Source organism: Oxyura jamaicensis, chromosome 13, assembly GCF_011077185.1.
Source record: "Oxyura jamaicensis isolate SHBP4307 breed ruddy duck chromosome 13, BPBGC_Ojam_1.0, whole genome shotgun sequence".
Taxonomy (NCBI): domain Eukaryota; kingdom Metazoa; phylum Chordata; class Aves; order Anseriformes; family Anatidae; genus Oxyura; species Oxyura jamaicensis.
In genome coordinates, this window is record NC_048905.1 from 6294398 (window position 1) to 6316616 (window position 22219).

The following is a 22219-nucleotide window of genomic DNA, read 5'->3' on the forward strand; positions in this document are numbered from 1 at the left end:
GGGCACCTGAAAGAGTGCAGGTGGATGAACAAAAACGATGCAAAGTTCACCAAATAAACTAGCTGCACAGTCAAGGGACGGGCTGTCCCTAGCACACACACTTTGGTCCAACCAGTGCTATCTATCTCTAGGCATCACAAAGGTGGGAGATCAGGACTCGTGCCAAACACACCCTAGCTACTGGATGCTTTTCCAATCCTAACGTGTAATCTAAGGTGTAATTTCACCTGATTAGCATAACTTCGTAAAAAAAGTTACATGTGCATATGAACATTCTTTAGGGAATTTAAGGGTAATTTGCTAAAAACATTTAAGCAAACCATACCTCCGGCCTTCTTCCAGCCATATACTTCAGAAGAAAGTTATGGGACAAAGCATCCACACTAGCAATCTCTGAAGTGAAAAGATCACAAACACGCCAGATGCAAAGACACAATTCCCAAGGGAGACAAGGACAGACAGATGTACGTTCAGGTGATGCCCATATGCAGTAACAGTACCATAAGGGTTTATCTGCTACTGCCATCTCCTGGCAACAAGCTAAATCATTATTCCTCCAAACAGAGAGAAGAGCTCTGAGGAGCTGTAAAAGTACCAGTCACCAACCCAGTAAAAAAGCTGCACTGCAAAGCACCCTCTGAGCTCAGACGCATGCTTTCCGTGGCTCCTACTCTAACACACCTTGGTCACCTTTCAGAAAACAGTGACCAGGTCCAGATCTGCTCGGGAGTGGAACTGAAATGCCCATCGGTTAGCAAGGCAGGTTCACTTGTTTCTCAACAGCAGGCAAGTGTTTTAGAATCAAGCATAAATACTTCAGGAGTTTCACCTGGAGCATACAGCACATTCCCTTGTTAGAAATCCACACTTTCCATGTGCAATCCCTTTGTGTGAGAATTCACATCATTTAGGCAGTTTCAGACGAATTTGATTTAGACTTATTCTGAAACTACAAAAGAGGGTCTGGATCACAGACACGATGTCAAACAGCAGGGCTTGCTATCCACCCTAACACCTTTTAGGGCGAGGCAAATACAAGCTTGCAGCCCATTGCTTTGTGATTCCCTGTTTAAAAATAAACGTGATGCTCGAGTAATACGGTGTGTATATCCATCGGCTTATCGAGTTCAATTGCTTTTAGTTTTCTTCTCCTTGTGAAATGTCGTTTTCTCGAAAAGAGGGTTCTCCAGATTAAATGCAGTTGTGCAGAGCGGATTAAGAAAAATGACAGATGACAAAGCAGAAGTGTTTAACAATTGTTCAGTCTTCAAACAGCTGCATTTGGAAGGGCAGAAATGGTCCTTCGAAAAACAGTTGCAAAAACTTGGATCCAAACCCACCCAAGTTGCAAGTCCAGAAATGCAGTCAAATTAAGCAGACAAAAGCATCCTCATCAAGTAGTGAAAAATGATTGTTACCATGCTACTTTAAGTTGCAGAGCTTTCTAGCAGTCAATAAAATAAGTAATTCTGACAGCATGGTAGAGAAGCTGCCCAGCAGGGTGAATGACCGACAGTTTCTCCAAAAAACGAGTCTTTCTTGGAGGGATCAAGCGCTGACGTTTATTTGCTGTCCGCAGACATCATGAAGTGCAGGAGAAGAGCTGGTGAAGCTCTGCAGAGGTGCCAGAGTCACTAATCCCACCTGCTGGCAGAGGCACAGCACGTGCCAGCAGACAGCCGTGCCGAAGCCCCTCTTCCAGCATCAGGGAGCACTCAGCTGTCCTGGGTAGCTTTACGCATGTGCAGAACCCAGAAGAACTGGGCCAAGACCTTCTCAAAATTCAATTTAATAGAGCATGTTTCACTGTAACACACCAAGCGTTTACAGGCAGTGCTGGAATGTGGTTTCTGAGGAGAGTAAGTTGCCAAATAAACCTAAAATACATGGAAAGTCTTCTTTCCTAAGACGACTTTTGTTTTCTACAGGTTAGGAATGCTGTCAAGAAGATTCAGGCTTGACTGCCCGTCAGCAAACAGATGCTTTATGGAACAGCGAGACCTTGAGTCTGGAGAGCTTAAAAGCAAGTGACATGTGCTTGGCCTGTTGGGGCTCACTGTATGAGCCCAGCGCTTGGCACTGTTGTGCGTGGTGCAACCCTAGTACCAAGTACTCATTTTCCATTGAGCTGAAGTGAGCTTTTTATTAAAAGCTAGCAGCTACCACAGCTTCATAACAGTGATCATGTACCTACAGACCCGTACCAATCCACGGCTGCACACTTTGAGCACACACAACCTGCACTGTGAAGCCTTATTTCTTCGAGTTTTAAGGATCAACAGCAAATTACTGGGTAGAAACCCTTCGTTAACAGATGCGTAATTTTTACAATTGTGCATGGCACTGCTAAGAGTTAAAATAGGTTTTTAAACGTCAGAAACAGTTTCTGATGCTGTTAAAATACAGCAGTCTTGTCCTCCATGAACACGCACAGCTTTGAAAGTTGCACACTGAGCACAGGCACACCAATGCTTCACCACCAAGCCCACTCTGACAAGTCTTACTACTTGGAAAGACGTACAGATGCAAAGTGCTCACATCAAAACCACATCAACTAAAATACTTCTCCTGAGTAACAGCAGGAACTGGTTCAATGCGCTGCTACTTCGATGGGCCTATTGCGATTACTCCGGACAAGATGCAGGCTTCAGTTTAAGACGCGTTACAGGCTGAAGTGGCTACAATAACTATTTTACATTAAAACTAAATATGCACTGACTTTTAAAAACCATTTGTGAAACAGGTACTAAAACCTGTAAATTTTTGTTAGTAAAATGCATCCAACATTTATTGGTACACTTACCAAAAAAGGCAAACATTCCTCCCACCTCTTCTGCCTCTTCAAGAGCTCTTGCAGTTTTATAGAAAATGGTGAAAAATTACAGCTGTTGTTGATTATAGGTACCAGATGAAGGTTTGGGTGCATTTCAATAATAAATTAAAACAATTAAAATCCACGGGGATTTCAAAGCTCAATGTGTAAATATCACTTTGTATGAAAATGAAACCCGAATGTGGGATGTCAACTCTGTAAAACTGACTAACATCAGATACTAAGCAGTCACTTAGATCATAGAACTGCACAGATTTTTATTATTTTAGAGACGTTTCAGAAGAGCTCTGGCAGGGTTTGCCTTGCCTGACACCACGTGAGGTTGTCCTACAGCTGCAACACACACAACGTGTACGTGAGGGGCTCTTTCCTAATCGTGGGTGACAAGGTTGTGCCCAAGGGTCAATTTGTTTAAGGAAAGGGCACAATTTGGATGAGACCATGCAAGGAATATTAACATCTTAAATACAATTAAAAGACTCGAGAGCACGGTGGTGGCCATGCGTTATTCTTGCGATTACACTGCCCGTTCCGCCCCGCTGCAGGGAGCGGTGGTGGCAGACCCAGAGCATCAACAAATACAGCCTTCTGAGGGACCTGGAGCCCAGAAAGGCAGATCAACGCTATCTGCAGGGGCTGATGCTTGTGATTAGTAGGAAAGGAAGGAGCCCAAGCACAGCCCAGCTTGTAAGGAGCGTGCCTGCAGACTAAACATTGTGCCACAACTCGCAGCAAAGCGTACCTGAATTATCACTTTTTCCACTGCAGCAAAAGGGAGATACCACAGCCATTTTCCATTTATCTCGCGTTCTCAAAGGTGTAAAAGTCAGCGGGGACAGTAGCACGCAAGAACTATTTCAGCTTAGAACAGGAATTTGATTTCTTTAAGACAAGTGGAGCTACCTGTCAGAAGGTAGTACCTCATTTATGTTTGATGTGATGCTAGCCTAACACGGGACTGATTTCATTGCAACCACACCAGATTAAGTTCTTGGGTGAATTTATACAGAGACGCTGCATGTTCAAACCCACTTTTCCTTGTGCCTGATGTTAAGCAAAGAATTATCTGTCTCCCTACTTCTGCTTTCACCGACACTTACACGCCCTGCTGCACCTCAAGAAGTAACGAATAGTGACCAGCAACGCAGAGCTTGCATTTAAACACTGAGGACAAAAGTGCGTAGTTATTCTCTGAAAACACATTTCAGACATGAAAATCTGGTGCCTGCACGCACGGCAGCTCCCTGCTCAGCAACTGGAGCACAGAAGTTGGGAAACCCTTGCTCCTATCGGGCATTCTGGGCAACTGCATTTTCTACTACGTGTAACTTTGAGAAACAGCAGCCACCGAGTGTCACGAAGAAACCTTGGGGGCTTTGTGATGTCCTGCGTGCAATGTAGTGAGTTTTAAAAGATTTTTTTTCCAGGGTGTCATAGGTAGCGCTAAGCATAAGCAAAATGAAACATGGAACACTTGACGGGGGAAAGTTTTGAAAAAAGAAAGTTGTCTCCATGGGATAAGAAAAAACCCAACCATCTCCCTTCAAAACTGCTGAAGAGCTGTCCCTGGAAAAAGGAGAGGTTCAAAGATCGAAAATACCCCTTTGTTTGTAAGAAGCCAGGAATCTGTAGTCAAGAACTGAGTTTAGAATCACAATAATCAAATTCACTTTAAGCGCAATAGGAGATCTGTAGTTGAACAAATTAAGTCACTTGTTTCTCCAGAAGCACCCACCCAGGGTATACGCAGACATGGCTGAAAGGTGAAAAAGCATACAAATTGTGCAGGAAAACAGGTTAAGAAGTTTTTGTGGGCTTTTTTTTTTTTTTTTTTTTTTGCCAGTTATTCATGGTTAGGTCATCTTCAATCAAGAGAGAATTGCTGCTGGACACCAGATCTACCATTCAGTACACGTGTCCCGGCTGCGTGGAAGACACCATAAAAGCCACTCGGGGCACACAGATGTACAGTGGAATCCAACACACCTTATAAAAATCTGCACGGTTTTATTATATAGGTGTTTTAGTATAAATATCTTTTCACTTTCCTAGAGCAGAACCTCTTCAACGTCACGCAGCAAAGCACAACCTGCAAAATTGACCCGTAATTACTGCTCAGCTGCAGCAGGTGTCCGGCTGAGTTCAGACGGCTTTTTCCAACGAGCTGCCGTGTACACTGAATATGCTGCTGGATGTTATGGAAAACGTTCATTGTCTTAATCCAAAATTGGATGCAACTAAATTTCAGCTGGCTAAAGGGCAATTAATGAAGTTCTATATTTAACCTTTTCAGAAAAAGGCGTCTGTTTAAGCAGGAAAGGTGGTTTCTGTAATCCATGTCGTAACCAAGCAACTTCAAATTTTTGTGTTTTGATACTCAGGTAAGAGACATTGGAACCTGTTGCAAAGTTTCCCTCCAAATTTCCGTATCATTTCTTTCCATGTACAGACCAGTATTTAATGCATAAGGCAACCAACTACCAAAATAGCTTGTTGCTTAAAGCAAAAGTTACCGGGCAGTTGTAACATCACCTTAAGAAGAGCACAGCAGAGCACCCCCACAGCCAGGAAAACTTTCCAGTGACTAGGAGGAGTAGCAGCTTTAAAACATTACCCTTAAAAAAGGACGATTGTAGGAAATGAGAACAGCTCCCGGTATTTACATCTTCAAAATAATAAAAGTTGTAAACAAATATGTATTTGTCATATATATAAATGCAGTAAAAATAACTGTCACCTTATGAAGCTCCCAAAGATTTCCTAGGAATACAAATCTAATACAAAAGAACTGAACAACTCCACGATATCTACTCTGAGGTGTAAAATAAAGGCAAACAAAACAAAATTATAGTTGAAGCTCATACTTGTACATGGTGACCATGGTGGTATATTTCACTTTAAGTTACATCTCAGATATTCCCCTAGAGAAATCAAGATTCAATATTAAGAGAGAAGCAAGCTGGAAGAAGCATCCACGCTACCTGGAGACATCTCTCCAGTCAAAATGAGGAGCACGTTTTTATGCGTGCGGCTGGATAAGCTAAGTCTGCTAGGAAACAACTTCCATGAGATAAGAGATGTGGGGGATAAGGCTGCTTCTTTCCTTTCATAGCCTCTATTCATACAGTAAGGCTTTTTTTTTTTTTTTTTTTTAATAAAATAGTGACATGGAATCTCACATGTGCTCTTTGTCCTAACTCCTCATTCCCCTACTTCACCCCTCCAACTCCTGGGAATTTCACTTCAATCATACTTGGCAGATAAGCCAAAATCCCATCACCACCTACGAAAGCTGAACTCCTCAATTTTTTGTTTTATATAGCAGCACTATAGAGGACAGAAGCCCACAGCATCCAAGCTAAGACAACCGCAATATTAAAACCAACACTGCAGCATTCTGTCACCAGACACCAGAAAAGACCACACACAGGACTACCAACGCACACCAGTGGCTAGAAAAAAGCTTCAGAGTTTGCAAGGGACCTGCCTTTGAAGGGACCTTGCCTGTCCTTGTGCTCAAATTACCAGTTTTCAGTCCTTTTCCATTTCTATCACCACCTCATCCACTCTGCTCACTGCTGTGGCCCAGCACTCTTGGGATAACACCCACAGACCACTGACTGCAGGAGTCAATCTGTGCTATTTTACTGCCGGTGGCAAACAGAACATTTTGTCCCCTTATTTGATGCTTACTTCCCACTCTGAGAACGATGTCAACACATTTACCTTCCAAAGAGTGATTTTGAATTATTTTCCCTATCAGAAAAAATCCACGGATGCAGCAATCCATTCCTTTCAGAAGATAATGGAAAATATACACCTTTCCCGGAGATTAAAAGCTGAAGATTCTACATGTCTAGTTATTACTGCTCCATATTTCTTGATGAACGTTTTAAGCATAAGAACATATTTCATGTTCAAATTACTGATAAAGGTTTACACTGATCTGTGGCAGAAGAGGTTCCGAGCAACTGAAGAAAGGAAAGGACTACGCAATAAAAATCCACACTTGTTTTTGCTCGAGTTGTTAACAAGATCAGACAAACTAGATTCATTTATCTGAGCAGACAGCTTTTCATTCAAGATTTGGGAAACTCAGGACAAAAACTACGACGATATGAAGACTTCTCAAACAAAAACCCCTTCTGTAGTATTTCGCACACCTAGGGGGTTCGCATGAAAGCAAGCTAGACCAGAGCTTCCATGCACGCACATTCTACAACAGCTCAGATACAATTTAAACACAAATGGTTCTTCAGGATATGCTACTCAAACTCCTTTTACATGGAACAACACTGGCATCCAGTGGCCAATTCAATTAATCACAGAAGTGAATGACTTCAGCTGCCCTCCTGCACTTCTTCTGACTAGGAAACATCACATCCTTTAGAGGAGAAAATCTAAGTCTGGAGGACATTCAGAAAAGTTTGCAAACGCCCCAAGTATTAGAAAAGTGCATGTCTTGCGAAACGAATGTTCATTTACCTGGTAACGCAGTGATGAAGTCCCGTTGTAACATGGGCTTCAAGTAAGAGTTAATATGTCCATGCTGATAGTGACACATTCGTGAAATAAGGTGTTCCACAAATTCAACTTGATCTGATTCAGACCACTGGTCAAAATATTTAATACACAAGTCTTTTTCCTTTTCGTAATTTCCTTCCGATGGTCTTTTTCTTGAGACAATCACAGATGAAGTTCCATTACTTATCTGTTTTTAGAAAAGAAATACCAGTACGTAAATACGAATAAGAATAGGAACAGCTTTATGAGAACCCTCCCCAGAAAGAAAACAGGAGAGGACACAGAGAGATACTCAACAGAACTGAACTTTAAAACATTGTTAAAGATACAAGCTATGCCTTATCCATCTCATCTTTCAGACATAAAGCCGGGCAAAAGGTCCCTTGCTCATAATCAGAAGTTATTTGCTATGCTGAAAGACTTGAATTCTCTCACCTCTTACCATTTTAACAGCAAGGAACTTAATTCATTTTAGAACAGACTTTTCCAGACTAAACCAGTGGTTTCTGTTGCACAGGGCAGTTGGCCTCAGCTGCACACTGGGTTTGCCTCCAGAGATGATTTACACAGGCAGTTTCAGTAACACACATGCAGATACATACAAAAGCTGGCTGACACTTCTCTAATACAAAAAAATCAAGACCCCCATACTGGTGTTGCACTGTTTGCCCACAAACCAAGCCCAAGAATTACATGATGTCAAGCAGCAATGCTGGTTTTGTTTTTGAAAAAGAGCTCATGTCAATGTTTGGGACATCCACATAAAATATAATTAAAATCCTGGGAGCCTGAGCTACAAATAAGGATGTTGCAGAAGAACACCCCAGGACTTGTTACTTTATCAGTAAAAAGAATCAAACGTTCAAGCCAAGCTCTTCTGATCCCTCCATGACACCAAAAGGGCTCCTGGGGAACGATCACCAGCTCTCCTAAATAGTGCAAAGCAAATTGGTTTTTTACTCCTTGCTATGAGAAGGTGTAGGACTCTTCCTTTCAAATGGCGGTCACCTGCTCAGAAAGGCTGAGCCACGTTCACAAGTCTCCTTTGAAGCAGGATCGTGTGTTTCATTTCAAGGTCAGCACAAACCACAAAATCTAAGAAGATCTAGTCATTTCTGAAGTATTATTCATTGGTGTCATCCTTCGCTTGAATACTGAGCTAATTTTAGGATGATAGAGTCAACTACATATAAGGATGATTATGCATCTGCAGACAAGCATTTGGAAATTTCTCAAAAGCAGGAACATGGAAAAACATGCCAACTCTCCTCCTATGCACGAGTCAGACGTACCTGCCATAGGGTATTTTTCTTTGGAGACTCATCTTCATTCTGATCCTCCATTACTGACGTGTTCTAGAAAAAATGGAATTACTATTTTAATTTTCTGGTTTTCGTACCACAGCAATTCCTCGCTGTACAAGCACCACAAAAAAAATCAAATCAATTGAACAGGTAACATTCATTTTCCCAGTGAACGGAATTATCAAAGATTCCTAGCCACAAAACCTGCTCATTGTAAAAAAAATCCCCATTTAACTGACACATTTATCAAATTCATTTACTGTCAAGAAAATTCCCCAACCCCTCTTGAATTTCCTCTGACAGGTTTTCATGCAGCCTTTCAACACTTTTCTCAGTGGGAAATAAATTCACTTGCATCCTACTCAGGCCAAAGTAATTAAACATGTCAAAGCAATCGACTAGCATTTTCTGCCAAAGCAAAAATTGCATACATCGAGCTGAAAATAATAATAAAAAAAAAATCGCTATATGCTGCTTACATGCAACAGACCATGAATTCTTTCCAGACCTAGCTCACTGCACGGGGAAAGATGGCTTACAGAGCACATCTGCAGCCTGGAGGCAGCCCTGGGACCCCAGCAGCCACCATCCTCCTTCACCCCACTTAACTGCCGCACTCCCCGACGTCCCCACCGCTCCTCCTCACCCTCCTTGTCTTCCCTTCTGCTCCAGAACGGAGGCAACCATTTCCAGGAACATTCATACACAAGCATTTCTTTTAGGCATCTCTTCACTTTTGCAAGATCTTGTATTTTATTCTTACCACCTGCTCACTTCTGCTGTCGACACAACTGCCACTTCTTGCACCCCGTCCCCCCCCACCTGGGCGATTGCTGCTCGCCCAGCTCCCCACCAGTCACAAATCCAGGACACCAGCTAACCGGCAGGTGGCTATCGTGAAAACCCCCATGTCATAAAACATTGCCTGCATTTTTTTTTTTGCAGTCCTCCTTCTCCCTTTATCAGCTGTCCCAGCAGAAACAGGAACAACACAGCAAGTAAAACACGCAATGAAATAAATCTCACATCTCCTTCTCTCTGATAACGAGATTCTCTCCTCATCCCCGACAATGGATCGGCTCCTTAACAACTACATTCCCAATTCGCAGCACTGTGTCACATCCGAAAAATATTTGTCACTTCATCTCCTCCTCTTTCTCTTATTAGGAATGCGCCAAAATCAGCAAACTTGGAAAGAATTAGCAGTATTATTCCTGGGACAAGCCTTGCTCCACCGCTTGACTACGGTTTCTGAGGTTTGCCTTGAGCCCTTCTCTGCCTCGCAGTGAGATACGAAAACGAAAAGCAGGCGTCACACAGACAAGGTCTCATTATGGGAACTGTGTCCCTTGGGTGATGGGAAAACTGTGGCCCAGCTGGCTCCGACACACACAGCGGTGCCAAATACGCGTCTGGGGACGGCCGGTAGGGAACCCAACGCTGGCCAAAGGCAGCACAGGTACTTGGGTCACTCCACAGATGCAGGCGTTTGGTTGCCTCTGGACGTGTACACAGCACTAATGCTGGAGAAGCGAGCCACGCTTTGCATGTTTTCAAAACGATGGCCTCCAGAGCACCATGCCCACTGCTCCCAGGGCCCAGCGCCACCGCTGACGTGCCAGGAGGGAGCACAGCTGAGGACCCAGCGCGCCTCCCCAGCGAACCTATGCTGGGAAGCAAACCTGACCGCAGGGAATTAGGCTGGATGCTTTCCTTCGTTTAAAATTGAAGGTGTTGAAACGCTACGTGGAAGTTCCTGTACGTTGTTAACAATGCTTTCAATTAGTATGTGCTTCAACGAGCAAGGAACATCGCAGCTCCTTCTACGGCGTATTTTTATCAACTTCAGCACTGATCCTATGAGCTAACGCTACCTAGCAGCTAAGAACAGGAAATCTCATTGAGAGTATCAACCCTTAACGCTTCCCATTAACATACACGGCTTGGGGCTGTGCATTCAGCAGAAATCCCACATTACATCAACCTATCTTTCCTTTGGTAGGTCACAGTGAGATACTGCTGTTGTGTTCTTCCGCTTCTCCACGGGGAAACATCTCAGAGATCACTTAACTTCTTGTGGGATGGAGCCTGAGAAGAGCGTCCTCAATGCGATGCCTTCCCTTCTGGGAGCACACAACAAAGCTAGAGCAGAGCTTATAATAAGAATAAGAGATGACCACGTGGATGCTGTCCTGTTGCCTGGAAGAAGCAATCAGACAACTCTAATCTGCCTTGTACATCCCCAGCACTTGTCAGAAGAAGAATTTCAAAATCCCTAACAGCCGGCATCACCGGGCCTCGCCTGGGAAGGCCTCCAGCTATGAGGCAAGAGGGAGGCAGGCATCGACAAGCCCAGCTCTCATCACACTGCTCCCTGCTCTCTACCCGTGCCTTGCTCTTTACCCCTCGCCACGCAGCGACCATGCCGGCCGCCTCCACAGCCTTCCTGAGTGGCTGTGAGGCAGCTTTAATGCTGACTGCACCCCATTTCCCTCCCTGCTGCTCCACAGCATCGAGACCCGAGCAAACAGTGAGCTCCCACCCCAGGGCTGCCCTGTGCTCGCAGGCTCGGACAAACGGGCAGGTCCCCACGGCCGTAAGAGCTTCTCACAATGGAAGCTCAGCTTCTAAATATTGTCAATTAATCCTGCTTGTAAGTTCATTTTTCTTCCCCAGAAATTCTTGTTCAGTTACTCATAGCTCTTGCAAAAGTAGAATGATATTTCAAGCCAGCTGTCATTCCTTAATTAGTCAGCCTGGAATAAGCGCTCTCCATGCCCTACCAGGAAAGGCAGCAGCAGCAACGCGCTAACAGTGGGTCTCAGCACAGACACGTTGCCCCTGCCCCATGGTTACACTCAGCTGAACAAAGGTACACCAAGAGCAGCCCGTCTCCATTTTCACCAACAGGAAAGCCAGCAATGGAAGGCAAGTTTAGAAATTACTCTGCAAGCTGCAGCATTTTAAAAGCCCGCTTCCTGAAGACGTGCAGCCTATGGTCTTCCTCCAGCCCTGCAAGAACTTCGACCTTCCTTTAGCCTTTCTGCTCCACAAACACCTCACATCCTTGGGATTTCCACCCGTGAGATGCAGGTTCACAAGTTGCATGGGGAGAAAGAGGGATCGAGGAGCAGCAGTCACACAAAGCTCGTTTCCCAGGAGGACTGATTCCACCAAGCTTCCAAAATAAAAACAATCATATATTATAAAACTTCCTAAACCAGTGCCAGTTGAGATTCTGAAATACCTGTCAGCAACTCAAACCCTGTCGCCTTTCCAGGCTGCCAGTTCCGCAGACGTATGGCTGCATGACGCTAGGTGCACAAGCACCGAAGGGTGCTGTAGACGAACGGCACGCAGCCTGCAAGGAGCTCTCACCCATGAAATACAGGAAAAAAGCCGCATCTTGCGTGTTCTCCTGCAGAAATTTGACCGGCCTGCGCTGCGTGCCCAGATTTCTGCCAGACTTGTGTTAGCTACAGGCAGCTGGAGCTTCCGTTCGCACCACGCTCCTGGAGATGGGAGTGCCTTCAGACACTTAACTGACTCCGAACAGCAGCACGGGGCAGCTTTGCTCTTTAACCCAGTTTTAGTTCTAGTATCGACAGAGCAATTACAGAAGTGATGGCAGTAATCCTGGGAACTGGGACAAGACACAATTAGCCGGAGTAGTACCTAGCAAGGCAGCTAACACTGCTAAGACTCTTCAACAAAGAAAATCTTGCCTACTGAAGGATGGACTTACAGCTTTGGACAAACAAGACAGTAGCCGGGCTACACTGAAAAAGGAAAAGCCACCTTCAAGTGTTATGTTTTCAGCCAAAAGGAAATGGAAAGTGATAGAGAGACTGCAAGAGGTTTCATTCCCCACCCCCCGGGTTACTCCAGCATTTGTAATCTGAGCTCAAGTCTAAGCTAAGTCTTTAAAAATCTCATTATTATTATTATTTTTTACCAGGTTACCACTCACTGGAACAGATAATCAGGAACCAGCAGTTAAAATCACAAGAAGAACAAAGCTGATCAAAACAGCTCCAGCTAAACAGGCTCTGATTTCCCTTAGCAAATCATGCCTAGAGTTGACTTTACAGAAGCTGAAGAAACGTAAGAGGTACATACTTGGGTATCTGGAAGCCCAGGAGGTTCAGCTGGCGTCTGTAGGCTCAGGCTGCCTGCTGAAACCAGCTCTGCCAGCAGCAGGGCTGCACTGCCAAAGGTACTAATTACACATCTCTCAGAGGAGGAGAGGAATCACTGTCCGATGTGACAACTGGACCATGCTGGGGAGGGGATTAGGCAGAAAACCAGGGAACCATCTTTACCATCTGAACACGATGAGTATGTGCCTCTCGTGGCTACTTGCTTTTAATATAGCCAGAAATCCCCAAATGGTCTAAAGTGCTTTAAATGCACGCAAGTCCCTCCTTGGGAGGTCATGGTCACTATTTCCTAATCCAGGAACCTGTTGAACAGCGGTTATTAACAACATCTTGATACTTGATCAGGGATAGGAACATTTTTTCTTCTTTTAACTACTGAGAGACTCTCAGTAAAACATCCTGTAGCACGAACACTAAACGGAGCCGGGGAACCGCTCATCTAAACCACACAAAATGTGAACCAGTATCAAGGACAAAATCTCTTTATCACATCCCTGCAAATCTGCAGATACTCTTCTGCAGAGAAATGCACAAATGCTATGGTGGTTCCAAATTGCAGGTCAGAAATAGGCGGCCATGGAAAGAACGTGCTTATCCTAACAACTGCAAGGACTCATAACCTCAAAAAATTCCCTGCAAACACAGCCATGGGCTATACAGGGAGAAAGGATGAAAGAAGATTCCTGTATCCACAAAGCAAGCATAAAATGTTAGGGGCAACAAAGATGCTAGGTTCAAAGAGGAGAGGGCACCAGCACCAACATACCCCAGCTACAGGCTTAACCTCGATGAGTGGTTCCATACCACGTTTCTCTGCTAAGTCTGTAACAGGATATAAATATAAATTATAAATAAATAAATTATAAATATAAATATTACTTTTAATTTAGTGAGATAATCAAGCCATACCTTTATGAAAATAGTCCCTTAAGAAAAAGAGTTGAAAATGGAGCCCTCGTCCAAATAATTTCCCAAATAAAGTTTCTGAAAGTATCTCATGGCAGAGAAAACTCTTAATCCACTGGCCACCATCACTATAAAACACTTCGAAGACAAAGCTCTAAGGTTCGTGGAGTTCAACTTGAAGGGTTTTGACTGAACTGAAAGTTAATTCTGCTGATTATGGTCGTATCGATATTCGGCATCTGCATTAACAATTGCTTGTTTCAGCTTAAATTAAGCCGTTTACATAAGCATTGGGTATCCGCAGAAATCGAGCTCAGTACCCTTCAGCTCTTACCTAGCTAGCTGCTCTCCCAGTTGCCAGGTTTATTTTAGTGTAGTTATTGCTAGAAGTCCAACCAAAAATATACTTGAAATACTAAGAGAGTCTACCAAGATCTAACAGCTGAAGGCAAAATTAGCAGAAAACTCTCGGACTGAAAATAAAGCACCAGTTTTACTTAGCCTCTGACTAACCACCAGAAAGCGTGCAGGAAGATTCGGTACCAGAGGTACTTCAAACACAAACTGGATAACCATCTAAAAACAAACACTAGCTTGACCACAGGTTGCAGGAATGACATTTGTAACAGATACCTGATGCTTTTACACAGCCACGTTCACACCTCACGGGGGCCTCAGGTTTTGGAAGCGCTGCCCTGGTTTGGAAGAGCCCCCAGCGCCCAGCAATCGCCTGCTCCTGTCTCTGCTCAGAAAATCTCAAGTTGTTATTCATTCAAATGCTCTAGAACAGTTATTTTGCAGGCTTGAAAGGAGAGAAACAGGTATTAAACCCTACACGTGTCTAACAGGTTATCCCGTTTGATCATGAATGCTCTGATGACTGGCAATTGGCACCACTACTTAACTCTATTTCTAAAGCATCAGCCTTTTTGCCTTCCCTCTCTGCAAAATTAATCTGCTCATCGTCAGAAAATACGTAACTTAATATTTAGCACCTCTGGCCTAACATGAAGTTAATCTCAGAAGTCAACGTGGGCTGTGCCCACCGAGGACTAAGCTACATCATTTGTTTTTAAAACTGAATTCCAATGAAACAAGCAGAAGCTCAGGATAACTGTTTGGATCCAACCCCACAAAACACTAAACAAGGGCTCTGGGGCGATACCCAAATTCCTGGGGATGCCGTGTCCTTTCCATGGGCAGGCAGTGGGGCCTGGAACTGTCCCACAGAGCTGCTCATTTGGCAACTCGCACCTCAACCCATAAGGCACAACCGCTGAAGAACTGTAAAGGCAAACCGCTCCGCTGCCTTTAAAGACTTCAGGAAGAGCATAATACAGGTTTTCGTAACGGTTAATATAAAAACGTGGACTACTGACTGAATTAGCAGTCCGTTTAGGTTGTAACAAGAAGAAAACTGCTCCTCTTGTTCAAATGACCAGCTGTTCCCCAGGGTGCGTGCATTTTCACTCAGGGAATGGATGTTACAAGAAAAGCCCTAATTCCTGCATTCCCGAGAGACACGCGCTGTTTGCAGCAGCAGGTGGAAGTTCTAAAATTAGACAGGGAGGATGCTTTTGATCTGGCAGACAATTTGAGTTGTCCATCCCCAGCTTTTTTTATTTAAATATGAAATAGCTTCGTACTTCTTAGTGGAGGGCTTACCTCAGCAGGGACCGCGGGGCTGTGCCTGAACCACTCCTTGTGCACGTGTTCCTAACACACCCTACGCTTTTCGTTTTCTGGGTGTCAGGAGTCAGCGACCAAAACCTGCCCGCACCCATCCCGCCCCAACGTGCAGGACTTACGGGGCCATGGAGCAGGGAACTGGGTACCTCAGTGATGGGATCAGGCAGCCCTCACCACGCTGAGTGCCCGGCCACAAAGGCCGCAAAACTCGCCGGCGTGCGAGCCCTTCTCTGCCAGCAAAGGTGGTGAGCCCTCACCACGTATAAATACCGATCGCTTCCTCTCTACCTGCCTTCAGAGCAGGATGGAGCAGTTTCACACAGAATCAGCGTACAAAATGGTTTGACATCCAGACAGGCAACGCCTGGGGACTATGCTGAGGCTCGCCTAGCTCCAGCCGGGAGCTGCAGGGCCGAGGCAGCGATGAAGCCAGCTGCTGGCAGTGAGGCACGAGGGCAGGCCGCATGGAGCCTTCCACGTGTTCCCCTCACCTCAGCAGCTTCACCTCGCTGTGTGCTTGCCCTTTGGCTGGAAATGGGCTTTATTTTCTAACCAGTGGGACTGCCAGCCCGGCTGAGGTTTGGGTTTAATCAGACGTTCAGATTCAAGTGCCCCGTGTGTTTCAGCTGCCGGGGTCAATGCCTGTGACCGGACGGCCCTTTGGCAGGCACGGTGTGTGCGGGACAGCAGCGAGCCACACGCCTGCCCTGGGCAGAGACCTCGTTGCCATGAATAGTGCCTCAAAGCAGTCACCGGGCTTATCATCAGCACTGCTGCCATTCCTACTCGAGTCCCAACGATGGCTGGCTTAACCTATGCAGCTCTAGACTACGAGTACTCCAAAAGAAATTCATTCCAACTGCGCACACTCATTTTAACAGTGAAACGCTCACTTCAGAAACATGAGAAATACAGCTATGACTAACTAGCTGTACAAAGGTACACATGCTAGGGGCAAGACACTTCTTTTCTCTTTTTTTCCCCTTTTTTCTTTTTGAAGTCATCTCAAGCTCTCAGCTAGAACACTATGACTGGCTTTGCCCTAACAGCTCATGGCTCATCCGATTCATTTTTCCCCACAGACCACCACTAAGCTCTAGAACTAGAGCCCACTGCACTTTGAATCCCACTGCAGCACCAGGTCAGTTTTCCTTCCACACGATGAGGACTCGAGGGGAACTTCGCCTCGTGTCATCTCTAAAGGAACTTGCTCAAACTCCCGCAGAAATGCAACACATTTTCTGAGCTTCCACTGCAGCCCGGGCACTAGTCCCACACTGCACATTTATTCAGACCGCTTGCATCTACGCAACTGACCCAAAATAATTGTGGTCTGTTAGGCATTTAGGAGGATTAGATAAGCCAAACTTACTGTTTTTTGTATAATCAAACAGTAAGTAGCATTTACTATCTGAGAAACCATCTCACTACTTGCAGAAGAGTCCCCTAGCTTTTATGCCCTATGTAAAGCTGTTATTTCCTATTAAAAACAGCAACAAAACCATCACAAATGGAAACTCAACAAGAAAACACTGGCTTCAGCCCACTGCGCCTTTTCTCCCTTCCAGAGCAGAGGCAAAGAAAACCCCAAGGTCCACTCCTCTATTCCCACGGCACAGCCTGTAGAAGGGGTTAGGAGCCTGCACAAACGAGTAGCTAAGTACAGAACTCGGGGCCAGCCCACAGCCCCTACAAACCAGGTCTGAGAGCGCATCAGCACCACGTGGACATCCCTGGGCAGGGGAGGCCAAGCCCCAGCCACCCTGCTCCTCAATGCCCTCGTGGGTGAACACGGCAGAGCACACACCACACCAGCCCCTAACACAACTACCCCTATTAAAAGTTTTTTCAGATTAGTGGTAGGATGAGGAGCACCTCGGGAGCACATTTCAGATGAAGCTGGTAATCGGGGCATCATTAGATGGCTTCAGATTCCTCTAAAATAAATTAGCCTCTCTTAAGATTAAATATATTTATTACTTGGCTGCCCGGTGCAAAGTTAAAATACTTCTAGGGTTATTCCTAGATTCCCAGAGGGAATTTAGGCTTGGATTTCTGCTGCTGGTTCCATGTGAAAGCAGCTCTGTCCAATTTTAGTTACCTCACCACACAAGACAGCAGACAAAGACGACTCCCAGCACGAAGGTGCCTAAGGTGTGGTACCAAGAACTGGACATTAAGGGGCATCAGAAAGAACTTAGTTGGTTAAAGAGATGCAGCTCAGTAAGTCGTTCTTAAAAACCCGATCCGTTCTTCTTCCATGCCCAGCACCACTGAACACAGGCACTGGTTGGTGCTCATAACCTTTTCTTTCCCTAAGATCCGGAGCAGTTCTCTGCAACCCGTCAGCCCTCAATGAAAACAAGCTGGAAGGAGGCAGACGAGCCGTGGACACCCGCTTCCAGCTCACAGAAACCAGCCGAGTGACACACACTGCACGCTGAAGCACACGGAGCTGAAGAATAATTTAAAAATAAGCAACTCCAAACCACGACAAGTCCACAGCATCAAATTCACTCTCATTAGAAGAACTTCAACCACATTTTGAAGAGGTTTCAATTATTTTTCTTTAAGGTAGAAGTTAGTTTCCTGAAAAACACTGAGGAGCCTGAAACAATGAAATGACAGAATGCACATCCTCAGTACCCTCAGAGAGTTGTCTTTTGCAGAACAGAAGGGTGGGAGGAAACAGATTTGCACACAAAAAAAATATAGAAAAAGAAGCCACCAGAATTAAATATTCAATAAAAACTCTGTTTTTTTCCTCCAGAGATGCATGGCAGTGAATTTCAGATTTGGCAACTAATGAAGCAATAATCAATCCATGAAATCCTAATCACTAAGCGTCCGAAACACAACTTTTTGCTTATTCCCCATTTCAATGTGTTTTTATAATCACTTGTATTAGAAGCAACCAAAAGCCTTGAGAAAACCTATTAAGAACAGGCCGCGGACTAACTTCAGCTAAAGAAAGAAGCCTTCAAGTAATAAAAGAGATTAAAAAAAGAATACTCAAATTATTTTTTTGCAAGTATCCACTCAGCCTTGCCTGGGGTTAGGCAGACACCCTACATTCAAGTGATGATTTTATCTAGGTATTAAAAGGAATGCGCAATTGCCTCATTTAGGTTTCACATGATTTACATAATGGATGTGTAATGCTCCTGACCTCTGAAGGCCAGCACCACTTCTCCCTGCAACTGCAAGTTACAGTTCATTAAGAGAAAAAGCCTATCACTACACACCCTACAGAAAAGGATTTGAGAGTGGGGAGAAGAGTTGCCCAACGTCTCAGGTTCCCCTTTTGGGAGGATTATTTTTAATCCATCACATCAGTGATTCACTTTACGTTACAGCACACCCTGCGTGCCGCCGTAACTGCGAGGTGAGCTGTTGCAACGGGCAGCAGACCGAAGCGGCAGCGTCGCAGCCGAAACCAACACGTTGTGCAACGAAGCCTGGGAGGCAAAGCTGTGACCGCTGCGGCGGGCCAGCAATCATCTCCTTACTTGCTGAAGACATTTGGGTTCGATGTCACTTCTGTAGCAAAACTGCTCGATGCTTCTTTTACTTCTGAGCAAAAAGAGAGCACCATCCAAAGAGCCAGCTATGATTTCACCTCCTGGTCTGCAATCTGAAAGGGCTTTTGCTTCCAGCTCGCTGCACTGAAGGGTAACTTTGAGGTTAACATGGCTTATGGAGAATGTAATAGCTACTGCAGGTTAATGTAAAGTGTCTCTCCAGGCACGTATGAGCACCAGGCATCCTGCATTTTTACTATTGAGACACTGAATTTGAAGGCATTTGGCCCAGACCTCACTGTTTCTCCCCAAACACACACTTGTATATACGCTCGAGACTTTCAGACCACATTAGCTCTAAGAAACTGAGCCTCAGTGTCCAGAACTGTACTTGGATTACTGTACGATTATAGTAAATATTTTTTTGTATTACGTCTTGAATAAATCCTCTAGATCAAATACCTTCTAAAGCTTGACAGACAGAAGTGCTGTGATTTTCCAAAGCAAGTCCCTGCGTGCATTCCAGTTCTGCAATCGTGCACTATTCTAAAGATACCTTCCCTAAACCCCTGTTCAAGTGATTTTTCAAACAGGACATTTAACTACAAGCCACGGAATATCACATAAGGAGAGAATTCTAAAGCCCACTGTTATTCGTTGTTTGTTTTTTTTTAAAATACTTAGATCTTTTCATATATCTTATGTTAAATTTAAACTCCTCTTTGAATAAATATTTTGAAGTTTATTAAAACCAAAAAAAAGAGTGGACGAGATGCCAAAAAAAACAGGTTTATTCAATAAGTGTAGTTCAGACCATTCCTGGCTAAATTATTAAGCCAGATTTTGGCATAATAATTGTATCATGAAGTATGGGTCAACTTGCAGAACGTTAAAAGCATTTAAGAATTCAAAAGGAAAGCGTTCAGCTTCAACAGGTAAAAAATCTCTAAGTGCCAGCCCAGTGCCATCGAGCAGAGTTCAGTACTTACAAAGTTAGTGAAAAAGTGGGATTAAAACCACCAGTATTCCTCTAGGGCAAGAGAGTCAACAAAAACTTCTGAAGTTTTTGTTAAAATCACCTTGTCCGAAGCAGCAAGAGACTATTCTGGGCCACAAAGTTGTGTCTTTTCATACTGGAGGCTTGCAAACACGAGTACTCTGCCACAGAAATATTATGCAAAGTAGTAAAAGGTTCTGGTTTTAGTTCCTTCTGTCTCCGCTACACCACATCTTCCGTACCTGCCAGCTGGGTTTTTGTAAGATTTGCTCCGTCCTGTTATGGGGTTTGTAGACAGCCATCAAATCCTTGCCTTTGACACCTCCGTTGATTTATTTAGATGCTATCACCGATTCAAAGAGTCATAAAACCCATGCCACGCATGAGAAAACTCTCCTGCGCCAAGCCTTGAAGACCTCCAGACCAACTTGTCAGACAAAAATGGAGGAGACCCAGAGAATCCTGGTGACGTCCTGCCTGCTAACACTGAAAGAACGAATGGATGTCCTTACAATGACCAGCCTCATCAAGACTTGTACTACTTAGACCTCTAAAATCACTACTAATACTGCATCAAGCCTGCTGCTCACTTCTCCACAAGCAAGGGATCTGATCCTGCCTGTGACGCCTCTGACAAGAAGTCTGCCAGCATTCTGTGAAGTTCCTGCATGAATTTAGTTGCCACCTTAGCAAGAAATATTTGCATGTTTTGCCCCGTTTCCTTGAAAATTCTTTGAAGTGCGATAGAGGAAATATCTCCAAGGAAGAGGACTGCATCAAAGATACCTGGAACTGACTGCCTTGCATTTCCTCTTCCCCTTCTTAAGAAAGATTTTGCTCTCTCCCAGCTTACGCACGGCACTATTAGAAGGCAGGTTGAAGAGCAAAGCAGTTTACTTAGCAAATTTCTTTGCACCGTAACAGGGGCAGACAGCAAAAACACCCACGTCCTTTCCAAAGGAGGCTGAGAAAGCCTGCACACGAAGGTGGGGCTAACTCCATCCCTCCGCTCCAGGATGCGGTCCTTCTGCAGATGCTACGTAAGAGGTATCAGGAATAACAGCTCTGGCCCACTCCTTGTGAAGCGTATCAGGCTTACCGTGACTGTGTTAGCTTTGCTGAGGAACATAAATTTATGCTAGAAATTATGCTTATCTGTTGCAGAGATAAGCTGTGGCTCGGGATTTGCTGAAGCAAGGTCTAGCATCTCGCGTCGATGCATGAATCCATGGCGGAGAAACGTGCTTGCCTCCTTAGGGACACATCCTTCCCTGTCTGAGGAGATAGGGATCTCCAAACAGCACAACAGAGAAACACTAGCAGAAGGTACGTTAGCAAGCGAATAAGGACTGGATCTCTAAGCTCACATGATTTTCCCTACATTTGCAGGTCTCTTCTGCAGCAGACTGCAGCTTAGTGAGAGCACAACAGGGAGCCGAAGAACTACCGCTTGCTTCTGATCTCTATCGCTTTTCTATCATAAAAATTATGGATTAAGATGACTGATTTTGGAACACTGACAGCTCCTGAAAAGAAACCAAAGATGAGAGAACTGCCCACCAATTAACAGGCCATAGGTAAAGTAACTCCAAAAGCTGTTCAGAAAGCAACACGCGCTCCTGAAGGACTCGCTCTGCTGTTCAAGCATGCTCTAAAAAGGGCTGAAAACAATAAAAAAAAGCCCTCTCATGTACTCAGAGGAAAGCAAACAAGGGAGCTGGAGGATGGGCAGGCGGCAGAGCTCCGAGAGCCCAACGTGCCCACACCTCCGCCTGCAGGCACCGCCACTGCCAAGCGGGATGAGCACAACGGGACCCACCCGGCAGAGCTCGGCCACAAGTGGCTGAGCCCCAGTGCCACACTAGGTGCCTGCTATGCCATGAAAATGCTTCTGAACCTGCATGTGGCAGGGACGTTTCAAGGCAGGGGAGATGTGGGACCCCGTGGAAAAGCAGGCTTCCTCAGTAAGTATAATTGTAAAACTGGAGCGCTCAGATGCACAAGGAATGACTGAAAGGCGCTCATCCCAACGCTTCCCTTCAGATAATAAACCTCTCCTCAACCCCCCCCCGCCCTGATCTCTGCCTTTTACAGACTTGTCCCGTTGGTGAGACCACACCTAGAGCCCCAGGCCCACTTTTGGGGACCCCGCAGCAGAACAGCCCGGCCACACCAGGGCACGGTGCAGCGGGGCCGCCAGCACGGCCGGGCACCGCTGTGGGCACAAGGCAACGCCACCCATTGCAAAAACCTTGCAGTCGCGGCACATGAGGCTAACACCGAAC

The 22219-nt window shown here is 45.0% G+C and overlaps 1 protein-coding gene across 6 annotated transcripts in view; it reads right to left on the reverse strand.

Annotated features, from left to right (window-relative positions):
- The window catches only part of FBXW11 (F-box and WD repeat domain containing 11), a 73880-nt gene that overhangs the window by 28991 nt on the left and 22670 nt on the right, over positions 1-22219 (reverse strand). For 5 of the 6 annotated variants that reach the window (XM_035338397.1, XM_035338395.1, XM_035338394.1 and 2 more), the window contains 2 exons: positions 8650-8712; positions 7319-7544 (listed from right to left, as the gene is read on the reverse strand). In XM_035338397.1, coding sequence (XP_035194288.1) covers positions 7319-7544; positions 8650-8700 — 277 coding nt within the window. In that variant the 5' untranslated portion in view covers positions 8701-8712. Of the gene's footprint in view, positions 1-7318; positions 7545-8649; positions 8713-10645; positions 10841-22219 lie in introns of those variants that run through there. The other variant, XM_035338398.1, reaches the window with a different exon arrangement.